We start from the raw sequence: 12,782 nt of genomic DNA, 5'->3' as shown, positions 1-12,782 counted from the left end.
GCTATGTAATTACTGGGTAAGTTACTTATATAAAAATACAAATTACTTAAAAAATTTTTAGTTTGTTCCTACACAAATACAAACTTTCGGTCTTTACACAGATTTACCCACTGGAGGGTGGAGTCTGAGTAAATCTCTGAACTGACTGGTTTGGTTCTACCCACCTGGGAATACATTCCTGGTCTGGAAGAGCCGAGGAAGGAGTCCCACACTTCTAGCTTGTTGGACATACAGGATGTTGCAACTGCTAAACTTCTGGGCTTACAATAATGAGTTGTGTCATTTCTTTGGAAAAAGGCTTGGAAGAACCCTAGAGTGTCGGAGACAATAAAACTTGCTAATAAGACCCACAAGTTTGTTTTATTGTCTATCCCTCTCTCCCCTTATCTAAAGAGAGGGGAGGACATGCATCCAAACCATCTACACAAGATGAAGGACAGGATGGCCTTGTCAGTAGTCACCCGCAAACTTGTCCGCCCAGCACATGACGGCTTGCTACATGCCTTTGTTTAAAGGGAGATACAGGTAAAAGAGAGATGGGAGGAGACCAAGCTTGAAAGAGGATGTGCTCTTGGACACCTATTCCGTGGCCAAGTCGGTATTAATAAAGAAGCGTCGACACTCAGGCCTGAGATGCCGAGTTCTCTTAAGGTAGTAATGTAGCACTCTAATTGGACAAAGTAGCGTCTCCTTCCAATCATACCTATAAAGTCCTTCCGGAGGTGATTGAAACAGACTCGAATCTGGTGTCAAGCCCCTATGCACTCTTTGTAGTATCGAAGGCCATGAGGCTCGCCTACTCTCTTTACAGAGGCTACGATAGGCAAAGAAAAAAAAAAAGTCTTAGAGTCAGCACTCTCTGATGACCCTCTCAACAGCTCATACAGTGTATGAGCTAGGCTCCTCAAGATGAGAACTGCAACCCCTTCGGGAGCCTGAGTTCCCCGGGTGGGCAAGACTGTTTGAAACTTCTCAGAAGTATAAAAATTTCTACAGGAGGTCCAAGTGCACTGATTTCCTTAATGGAAACAGTAGCAGGAACAATAGTGAAAGAAGGAGAGCACAGGCAAGTGCCTACCCTCATAGGTATAATCTCCTAGTGATCCAAAAAGAACAAGCAAAAAGTAGGGTGAGAGAGATGGCAATGCAGGAGAAAGGAGCCAAACAGATTTGGTAGTATCTAAAGTGCAGTAATCCCTTTTGAAAAAACTGGTAGACATCTTTTGACCTTTCTCTGGAACTGCTGAACCCCTCCACTACAAAGGAGACCAGTGAGCATACCCAGGACATAAATTAGCCAAACAAATGTTTATTTCCCTCATACTTTTCCTTGTTCACAAACACCATATGTAAAATAAAATAGATATACAAAATTTTCAACTCAATAGTCAGTCACAGATCAGCAAGACTTACTCAACCATGGCTGAAGAAAAAGTGCTTGGTGATGGCAGATGAGTGGGAGGTTTGCCCCAACACACACACCTACCATAGGTGCCAAGTTTCAGTGATGCAATTCCAGCTCATGCCTATAAATACTCTTATAAGAGGTGATGGTTTGTATTCTCAGTCATGCTGATGACTGGGTCTCCTTTCCTCACTTTTTTTTAGTTACATCAAAAAGACCCACACTCAATAACTGTTACTTCTTACAACACACACTAGACCATCCTTAAAACTACATTAAGCAATATGGTCACATTTACAGTGTATATACTGTCAACAGAACTTTTGTAAATAATGTAAATACTGTTGTTGTTGATGCTATTGTTTATTGTTCTGTTGATTTTTACAATGTTACTGTTGCTATAAGTCTATTAGTTTTGCTATGATTTTACGATGTTAATTTTAATTCTTTTGGGAAACATTGAGCTGAACCCTGGGCCTGTTAATCATTTCAGTAAGAAAAATTTTAAAGTACTTTACTCAAATATTTGAGGCTTAAGGTCAAATTTTCTTGATCTCTAGAGTTGTGCTCGTAACTATGATTTGTTTGATGTTTTTATCTGAGACTCTTGTAAGTTGTAACAAGTCAAAAGTTGAGTTTTTAATCCTAGGGTTTGATGCCCCTGATTTTATTTACTGTTGCAGCATCTCACATGCACAAGGCATGGCTGTATACGCTAAGTATGGACGACCTATTCATCATAAAAAATTTGGAGTGTAGTTGCCATGAAGTTTGTTTTAAAATTTTCAGTAAGTTTTACAATGTGTGAGTACTGTATCTGCCGTTTACCACAATCCAAATATTGACAATTCTATATTCTATGACTGTCTCTTGGAAAGGATTAGTATGGCTCAGTCTTAGGATTCAAAAGCTTTGTCCATTATTTGTGGAAACTAATGCAATGCACAGTGAGTGGCTAAATTTAAATTCCACAGATCAACATGGCCACTCTGCTCTTGAGTTCTGTGTATCCTCTGATTTTGTCTAGCTAACTGAGGAACCCATGCACATTGCTGGTAACAGATTAGACCTCATAATCACCTATGTTCCAGCTACTGTCAAGTCCAAGGTCTGTGAATATAAATAGGCACTTCTGATCATTGAGCCACTGAGATGGACATATCTGTCAATCAGTACTCTAGTAAAGGAAGCACAAATGGAAAAAAGGTCTGGCTGAAATCTAGAGCCAATTGGGATTGCATTATTGAAGCTTGTAAGGCAATTAATATTTTAGATGCTATATTAGATCCTGATCCCATGAAGTAGTTAAATGAAATGCTGATGGCTATTTTAATAAGATATGTCCCTAAAGTCACCAAATTCAGGACAAATAACCAACCATGGTTTAATATGGGCTTAACATGACAAACAGACCAAATTCAACACATAAAAGACGAAATCGTTCAAATGAAAATTATACCATTCTATTTTTGTCGAGTCTTGCCATGCTGCAAATAGAACTTGCCATACAACCTAGAGAAATTACAATCATTCCTTAAAGAGGAAACTTGAAGGAATTACTGTGCCTCATCTGTAGCGAGCCAAATTGGCATCATCTATCTTTGGGTCAGGCTTGTCTTCCATTCCACCACTACGAACAGATGATGGCAGATCAGTTACTGGCCCTAGGGAAAAGGCTGAACTACTTCATTGAGCTTCTGAAGCCAAGCAATCAGCTGAGGATGTCTCTCTCTCTGATACTTGTCTTCCTGAACCTATTATTACAAACTTTGCATTTGCTCTAGGGATGTTAAGAAAATTCTGGATAATCTTGATAGCTGGGGTGGAGAAGATCCTGATGGTTTCTTCTCTTTGCTTTTCAAATAAGTTTCTAGTGTGTTGTCTCCTTAGATTAGTAGATTCTATAGATTTTTATGTTGATGTCATAATTTGCAGATGAGCGCAAGCTTATTAACACAGTGCCTTTTCCAAAGAGTTCCACATCTGCAGACTGCAGTAACTACAGCCCAATTTTGATTTTCCTGTGCTCTCTAAAGTTATTGAAAAACTTATTTTTAAGTCACTATATAAGTATGTGGAATCTAAAGGATTGTTAACTGAGAGTCAATATGCTCATAAAAAGCAGTTGGTGTATCTGCAATGCTCTTTTAGACCTGACATGCCATTTGCAAGAGAACCTTGATAAGGGTTTTGAGTACAGAGTAATTTAAATAGATTTTAGTGCTGCTTTCGATTTAGTAAATCATAACTTATATTTATAAACTTCAGAATCTTGGAGTGAATGGATATGGTTTAGGATTACTTAAGACTTCCTAACAGGTAGGCTGCAGCGAGTTGCTGTTGATGGGGTCTTTAGTGAACGAAGACCTATTGTGTCTGGAGTTCCATAGGGTAGTGTTCTTGGTCCACCATTATTTTTGGTGTATACAAGCAATATGGTTGTTGGCCTAGAAAACAAGATTGTTCAGTATACCGATGATGCAACACTTGTGAGGACTGTATACTATAGTAAAGTCTCCACTTATGAGAAGTGAAGCTGCCCTCGGCCTCAATCACAACATCGACCAGATCAGTGAATTGTGTAGTCGGTGTGGTATGAGGCTGAACTCTAGTAAAACGAAAACACTTTAGATTAGCAGATCCCATACAGATTTTCCACCCCATCCTCCCCTTCAGATGGATGGGACTTTGCTAACTGAGTCTGAAGCTTTAACTATTCTAGGTGTAACTTTTGACATATCATACTTTTGAGAAACATCTGATGAAAGCTTCAGCAAATGCTGCACAAAAGTTAGGTATTGTTTGTAAGGCCTCATATATTTATAACAGTGATAAAATCATATGTGCTTCCTTTACTATAACATTGTTCTCCAGTGTAGATGTCTGCTTCTGCCAGAGATTTATCTCTTTTAGATAGTGGTTCATAGTGGTAAGTTTCTGTTTCCTAATATTAGCAGTTATGACCTGGACCTTTGACAGATGGTCTCTTGTTAGTCACTTTTTCACGAGTTATATTTTAACAGGGATCTTTCACATTCACAACTGATCCCCGATCCCCTTCCCCTGCCGAGAGCAACCATATTCGCTGAACAGCAGCACCAATATGCAGCAAATGTGCCTTGCTGCAAAAGTCCTCAGTCCCAGAGGTCCTTATTCTTACACCGCTGGCCTGTGGAACAGTCTCCCTGAGGATGTCGAGCAACTGGCACTTCAAAAGTTCAAGCAAAAGATGCAATGCATTACTAACCTAACGCTATTCTCCTTGCATTTTAATACATTTTTATCGATTTATTAATTCATTTTTCCTTTTCAATTAGTAAGATCTCTTCTTTCTGTATTTCCCTATACCTTCTCTTACTTCCTAATGAGCACCATATTCTCTGGAAGCTTGAATTTCAAGTCAATGGCCCCTGTAAGCTTGTTCCATATGAATAGGATTCATCTTCTGAATTATAATAATAATAATAATAATAATAATAATAAATAGTAATTAACTGGGTACTAGTACAAGGTAATGTTATGTTAGCTTTGCTGTTTGCCCTGCTCATGGATTTTTCAGTGAAATAAGTGGCTGGAAATGGAAATGAAGGTTTAACCTGGATTAATGAGAAAACTGACAGACTTAGAATATGCAGATAATGCTGTTTTAATCGGCAAAACACCACGAGATTTACAAAACTTGCTTATTGAAAAGATGCAAAGCATCATACATCTAAGAGATGGGACTCAAGATCAATATAATAAAACAGAAGTAGAGGACAAAATACAGTATAAATAAAGAAATGAAATAACACCACTGTAGATGAACAAAGAATTTATGAGGATGAATATTTTAAATACTTCAGAACAATGAGATCCACTGTAGGTTCTCTCAAGTTAGACTAGTCAATGACTAAAAAAAAGTCTGAATCAAACAGTGTGCAGGCTGAATTAAGATTTAGAAATTACACAATTTACACTGAAACTGCATACAAATTAGATTATACATTAATCCAGCATGATCTGTATTCTTATTACACTGAAACTAAGGACAAATTAAAATTACAGTATACAATAGTCCAGTATCATCTCTGTTCTTATATGGATATGAATTATGGTAAGACAGTGAAACTATATGTAAAAGGTTTTGTCATTCTGAGGATAAGGCTTAAAGATTATTAAGAGTCCGGTGGCAGGCTACAGTAAAACATGATAACATATGGGAAATTATCAAAGGGCCACATACGGAAATAATGATGAAATGGAGATGGGCTAAGACATGTCCTTCTTGGTACCAAAAGAGTTAGAAGACCCAGAACCACTTGGAGTAGGGCTAGATGGGAGAGACAAGATGAAATGGAGATTTTTCAAAGTGAAAATTCAGGAAAGACATGACTTGCAGAATCTGTCAAAGGCTCCTTGTCATAAAGCGTTAGAAGCAATGATGCTGGATATGAAGAGTCAAACTGGGGTCTGAGGGAAGGGTCCTAGGGTCTCCTGGCCAAATAGAATAAGACACCAAAGGTTAAGTTAAGAGATATCCCTGTAAGTACCATGTCACACTTTTTAACTAGGTTAAAATGGAGGGGAGGGGGGTGCCCCGCAGGGTTAAAGTTTGCCCTGTTGGACCCAAGCAGCCATGTAAAACCTGTTGTCCTAGGAAGGTACGGTATGGTAAACTTCTTCTCTGGACTGTTCATATCTGTCAAATTTTAATTTTTCACCTGTGATTGCTCCAAATCACACATGTATCTTTTCATCTGCTTATCTTGTTTTCTATCATATTTAACCATTCCTGATGATGCAATATGCACTTGTTGGATTTCCCCAGCAGCCCTTACACACACAAGCCCGTTTACCACCTCAGACTCCATATTTATTTGACAGCCAATAGCTTAAGGGTAAAGGAAACAAAACAAAAAAAAGTGGTTTGCACCAACACATGCTTATAAATAAAAACTAAAAAATATAGAATGTATAATTTCAAATTACCGGCTCAAACCTAAACAAAGTATTCTAGCCTACTCACAGTTTTTAAATTTTGAGATCACACTCAGCCTAAATCTCGAGGGGCAGATCTTGCCTTGCTATCATCTGCTGCTAGAGTTTATCTATATACGGCAGACATATTTTCGAGTCCATGTGTTTCCAGGCATTAAACACCAACACTGGATTTGGGTTTGTAGCGTATGCTTGACCTAAGATACTTGACAATGCTCAGTTCTTACTTTGCAACCTGTGACAAACTTATTTAGCTGTACAAGATGAACACGTTGCCGCTCAGCACATTGCTTTACTGTCTTCCACAAGGGGATCTTGGCAAGTAAAGAAGCAACAATCTGCATGAGATTGTTGGCAAACGGTAGGTTTCTTCGTAGCCTTTCCGCCTTGTTACGAAATCCCTTCTCATAGCAGTAAGAGATATCTGCAGACGACGCAGTCTTCTTACTTCTTCTTCTTGATTCTGAACGATATAATTTTCATACAATATTACGTTTCACGTTCCAGAAACAATTACCGATTTTTTTGCCATTAATAATCTAAAATTATTCCTCTAAGAAAATTGTGATATTTAACGTAAAGTACATTGGCATGTTGATTTCTCCACTTTGCATAGACAATGAAAACCATTCTCACAACAGAAGACAGTTTACAAAGAATCTTGGCTATATTTATTTAAAATAACTGTGTTTAATTCAGTGGTGTATAAATTATTCCAAATTTATAAAGTTTAAATGTCTCTTCTTATTATATGATGGATATCATGGTTAATTTCATGAGCTTCAATTAGAAATCTCTCTCTTTACTGATTCCTTAGAAATGTGAACGTTACATTCCTTCTGAAGCATATTTCGGAACCTGTTTTTAGCATGGTTGTGGCATTGACTCTGGTTGTGATTTATTGAACTCTGTCACCCAGGTTCACCAGATTAATTGCACATTCGTCATTCAGTTTGCCCAAACAAAATTACCACTGTACTGCATTTCTTAATAATCTTTTCTTTAAATTAACATATTTGTATCATGTATAACATGCATTTTTTGTACATATTCAGCTATGAACTGTTAGGGATGTCTCCCTGTCAAAGTGCATCGCATTCATGCTTGAGGTGAGACAGTAAATGTTCAGCAGCTAAACCTGGTGGCATCAGAATGATCTCTACTCCAAATTCATGGGCTCCAATCCCAGTTCCATAAGTATCAGGTAGGGCGTTATGTTCATTTCCCCAAGGCAATGCCTTGAAATTGCTACTAATTCTACTTCACCTGTCGATGTGAAAAAAAATATATTGTGCAAAATCAAGCCTGCTTCATGTACACTTGGGTATTCAGAAATCTGCAGACATAATGGCTTTTGACGATTTTGGCCCTTTAGCATTCTGTGATTGCTGGGAATTATATCACTCGATACACTATGTTATTGCGCAGTAATAACCCTTTCACCGGATGCTGACAATGCATTGGTATCTTATGTAAAGCATGCAACACTGTGTTTGATCTCAGCGATTTCAGGTCAATTGCATCTTTTGTTGCCTTTACCTCAACCGCTACCCTAAACTTTCCAGAAACTACCATCACTTTAATCTTCTGAGTTTGCAAGGAGAGCTCACCGGATACGGAATATGACAGAATTGTGTTCGTTATCAATTAACGACAGATAATCTTTCAGATTTTTAGAAAGCACATGCATTGTGACCCTGAAGTCGTCTCACTGATTCAGTGGTTTTTCCTCAAAGTGTTGTGATTAAGCGTTACGTGTTTTTCTTGTACCTATTGCAAACATCTGCCCATCAATACTTGGAGCCCGCTTTATGTATTATGTTAACATATGCTTCAGCCAGATCTTTAAAGCGTTATGTATGTATTTGTAACATTTTGTCTAAAGAAACCACTTTTTCTGTAACCCAATTTTGTTACATTTTGCATGCTTCCTTTCGATGGCGACGGGAGGTTACGAAAATCATACTAAACAAGGAATTTTACAGTAAGACTGTTGACAGTGATTTTCCTTACATCTACGCACGCGAGATCAGTTCATAGTGACTAAATGCATGCGCAGATCAGACATCCGTATTCTTTCTTGTATAGTAATTTTTTCTCCTAGTTATGGATGATTACCAAGTTATATATACAAAAAATAAAAAAACAAAAAATAAAAAAAAGTATTTATGAACACGAAGAGGAGAATTTTTCGTCTGATTAGACCTAACAAAGTTTTTGCATTACATAGCTAAGGACCTAAACAATGTCCATGTGGGTACTTCGCATATTTACCAAATTTAGCACTGGGTCATTAGGCACATTTGTCTCGAACTAATTTCAGTACTTCAGAGAGAGAGAGAGAGAGAGAGAGAGAGAGAGAGAGAGAGAGAGAGCAATATCCTACAAGACATACACAGGTTCCATACGTTTAATTACCGTACGCCAAGTTCCCTTTGTACAAGCAATATATTACACACACACACACACACACACACACACACATACACACACACACATACATATATATATATATATATATATATATATATATATATATATATATATATATATATATAATAATATAATATATATATATATATATATATATATATATATATATATATATATATATATATATATATATATATATATATAATAAATTACTTACACATAAAAGCTGTAGGTCCCGTTGCTAAGTAACCAATTGGTTCTTAGCCAGTAAAATAAGTCTAATCCTTCGGGCTAGCCCTAGGAGAGCTGTTAATCAGCTCAGTGGTCTGGTAAAACTAAGGTATACTCAACTTTACATACATACATACACACCAACCACTAACAGAATAGGCTATAGATGGCATTTTTAGCTCTGGCTCATTTTCACTTGAAAGCTCTAGAGTGCCCTCCACTTGGTAGACAAAACATGGTTCTTGCACCGAACCCTTCTAACTAATGGACTAAATAAGGCCGCGGCCGCGCCTACCTCTACAAAGCCTAAATACAGGTCTTAAGGGGCGCGCCAATCGCCGAATTTCAAGGAATTATCAATTTTTAGTTTTTTACAGTTTTGGACTGGTATATGTCTAAATAAACATGCCCTGAAATATTATTGCTAAAAAAACTTTTTAAGCATTTTTTTTTTTTTTTTTTTTTTTGTTCACTGCATTTACCGGCATTTGAGTGGCATTAAGAGCGAAAACTTGTCACAAAATTTCTGTATGACTTTTTAGGTGGAAGTGAGAAATATACATTACTTTCCTACTAAGATGCACATTATCTACGAGAAAAACTGGCTCTCTTTCTCTCAAGAAATAGCCCTGCGATATAGCCCTGTGAGCGACAAAGTCGTACAATGTTTGTATGACTTGCCAATTCTGGATAGTAGAAAGTGAGAAATTTACTTCGGTATCCTACTAAAACTACCCATTTTCTACTATAAGAGCTTGTTCGTTCTCTAAAAAAATATAAAGAAAATTAATATATATCTAAGTATCTAGATATTTTGAACTCGGTATCACAGATGTGCCGTGCCAACTGATATACATATAATATTTTATGCTTCTTGACATACTTTTCCTGCATATTTTTGGAAATATGAAATTATATAAGTAGGTAACAGTTCCAAACAGAGCATCGGGTTTTGCCAATAAACCATCTAGATTTGCATGTAGCAACTGGTTCTGGTTTAAGCGATATACTAGTGCTTTGTGATGCATTTCCTTTTCGGATTTTAGATCTACTGGATTTTCTTACTGTGTAGCATTCACGCAATTCCATTGCCATAAGCAAGAGAAGTACCACCCTTATGAGGGAGAAATTTGACAACTGCGTCTCGTAAGTTTGTTACAAGAGAGGGACGAAGCAAACGGGAATTGTCTCGCCTGGGATAGCAACAACACCAGAACGCCCATATCTAAGTAAGGGATTTGTTTTCTTGTATCAGTGATATTCTAATTAGTGATAACTATTTTTCATAATATTATAATAATTATATAAGAAAACAAAGCTTGATTTTACTGCAGTGAGTTGTCGTCTGACTCGTGACTTGTGTAGGCTTGGTTGTTCAGCGTTTGTTTACTTTATCCTCCCAGTTGTTTGTTTATTTGCCTCTCCAATATCTGAACAGAAAACACGTAGAGTGGTAGCGTATATAGGTTATGTAGAAAATTTACATTGATAGCATATATTTTTATAGGTTATGAAGAAAACTTTAGGGCGAATGCAAAACGATAGGACCAAACCTTTCCTCTATAGAATACCATGTCCTGCCTAACCTCATTAGGGCATTTATTTTTATAGTTCATATATATATAGGCCTATATATTAAAAAAAAAAATTGCACCGATAGCATATAGCCTACTATTTCTGAGTTCGGCCCCGTGTCACCCGGTGAAATTCCATTCTTACACGAATTTCTAGGTATAAATATTGCTATATATACCAGAGAAAAAAGCTTACAGGAATGCTGGAGTTACTACCCCCAGATCGAGCATCTTCGATGAAGATGTCGGTATAACCAAGGGTGAGTGAAGGAATCACAACCACAGAGCCACACTCAAAAGACATCCCTATGTCAACATCCCCGAGAAGAGTGAGGGGCCGTACCAGCGCCCACGCTCCCCAGCCCGCCACGCGGCAACTCCAGCGCCATCTGAATTCATTCCATTTCTAGCACTTGATTTTTGCGCCACGGTGTTTGGTTAGCCTGTGTTTTTTTCGGCTTATTTTGTATTTTTGCCATGGCGTCGAGCAGCTTCACCATGTCCAAGTTAAGTACCATCTTCTTTTGGGGTTGTCTTATAGTTTGTTGGCTGTCTTAGCCCGTAATTGTTATTATTCGTGGCTTTGTTATGACGCTACGGCGTCCCCCAGCCAGCCATGTAAAGTCACCAATTCGGCGCCAGGATAGTGTTTCGGCGGCGCCATTAATTAAGTCTCCGCTGAGCTTGTTTTCTTTGGTGACTTCCCGTTTTCTTCAAGCTAAATTAGTCACGCCTAAAACGTGCCAGGTCACGCATTTTAATCATTTTTACTTTATGGTATTTATACGAATGTCACACATTGTGTATCACATGTTTCTTCATTCACAGGCATCAAGACTGTATCTATATTGTGTCTCTGTATGTTTTGTATTGTAATTTGTACTCGTTCACTGCATATTATTGTTTATTGTTTCGACCTCAGGTCACAGTCAATTCCATTGTCTCTCACGGCCCGGCGTCAGTCGGCCGCAATATAAGCCGCCTGGATCTGTAATAAATCAGCAGTAACCTTTACCTGCTCGTTTCTTTGACACCTTACAGTGGTGACCCCCGGAGTATCCCGGAGCCATTAGCGGACTCACACGGCGACTCAGTCTTGGCTCCAGGATTTCTCCAAAAAACGCTCTTAGCGGCCTAAACACGGCGCTGTAACCAGCGTTTGAGCGTGCTGACTCTCGTCGGCGTACCCCACCAGCGTCACTAGCGGAACCACACGGCGCACGAAAGTGCGTACTGACGCCGGTATCCTACTCCAGTAAGGGGTCAAAGGAGCGAGCATGGACGCGGATATCCTCCTTCATGCAGTTAAACGCGGACCCCGCGGACTCGAGGTTTACCTACCTCCCATCGCAGCCGCGCCGCCTCGCATCGAGGCCCTCCCCCTCCAACTCCACACCAGCGCCCCGAACACACGACGGCCGGGCAACACAATCGCGGGCCGCCCTCACCCTAAAGCTGCCGCCGTTTACGCAGGGCAACCCATCGAGGTGGCTGCGCAGGGTGGAGAGCCACTTCAGAATCGCGGACCTCACGGACGAAATCCTACAGGCCGACACAGTGCTCAACGCCCTTCCGGAGGACGTGTACAACAAACTCATCTCGCGGGTACCCGAAACACTCACCCTCACATACAGCACCACAAAAAAGTTCCTCCTCGAAGCTTGCTCCCTGCCCATCGCCGAGCGGGCCGCCCGTGCTATCGACCTTGCCAATAATCCACGCCACGACCTCGAACCAAGAGACGCTTGGGGCATGGTCGTAGATCTCCTGTCAACACCAGTCTCGGGTGGCACGAACAAGCGGCAGGAGATAAGCTTCGTACGGGAAATTTTCCTTCGCCAACTCCTCCCGGAAGTACGCAACCAGATCGCGCACCCCTACACCATGCCTGTCGAGGACCTCAGAGAGCGGCACAACACCTCAGACTCCGTCAAGGCTTCACAGCGGCTAAAACCGGCCACTCAGCCGGTCAGCTCCGTCCAGCCTGAAGAGGACGTGGAGCAGCCCGTCAACGCCATCGCCAACAGACGTCCACCGAACCACAGTAGACGGTGGTCCCCGGGCTTCTGTCGCTATCACAAGTGGTTCGGAAAGGACGCCCAAACTGCCTGCCGCCCTGCTCGTTCAACCGTTCAAAAAACGGGGTGGCGGCCAGCAGG

General features: G+C 39.8%; 1 protein-coding gene across 3 annotated transcripts in view; it reads right to left on the bottom strand.

The window, feature by feature from the left end:
* The window catches only part of LOC136852389 (probable phosphatase phospho2), a 71,470-nt gene that overhangs the window by 15,360 nt on the left and 43,328 nt on the right, over positions 1-12,782 (bottom strand). The window contains exon 1 of one of the 3 annotated variants that reach the window (XM_067126993.1): positions 6,613-6,849. The exons of 1 other annotated variant lie outside the window; for it this stretch is intronic. In XM_067126993.1, coding sequence (XP_066983094.1) covers positions 6,613-6,729 — 117 coding nt within the window. In that variant the 5' untranslated portion in view covers positions 6,730-6,849. Of the gene's footprint in view, positions 1-6,413; positions 6,850-12,782 lie in introns of those variants that run through there. One more of the 3 variants, XM_067127003.1, reaches the window with a different exon arrangement.

The sequence above is a fragment of the Macrobrachium rosenbergii genome, chromosome 3 (assembly GCF_040412425.1).
Source record: "Macrobrachium rosenbergii isolate ZJJX-2024 chromosome 3, ASM4041242v1, whole genome shotgun sequence".
Classification (NCBI taxonomy): Eukaryota; Metazoa; Arthropoda; class Malacostraca; order Decapoda; family Palaemonidae; genus Macrobrachium; species Macrobrachium rosenbergii.
Note: the sequence above shows the minus strand (reverse complement) of the source record. Positions and strands in the feature narration are given on the sequence as shown.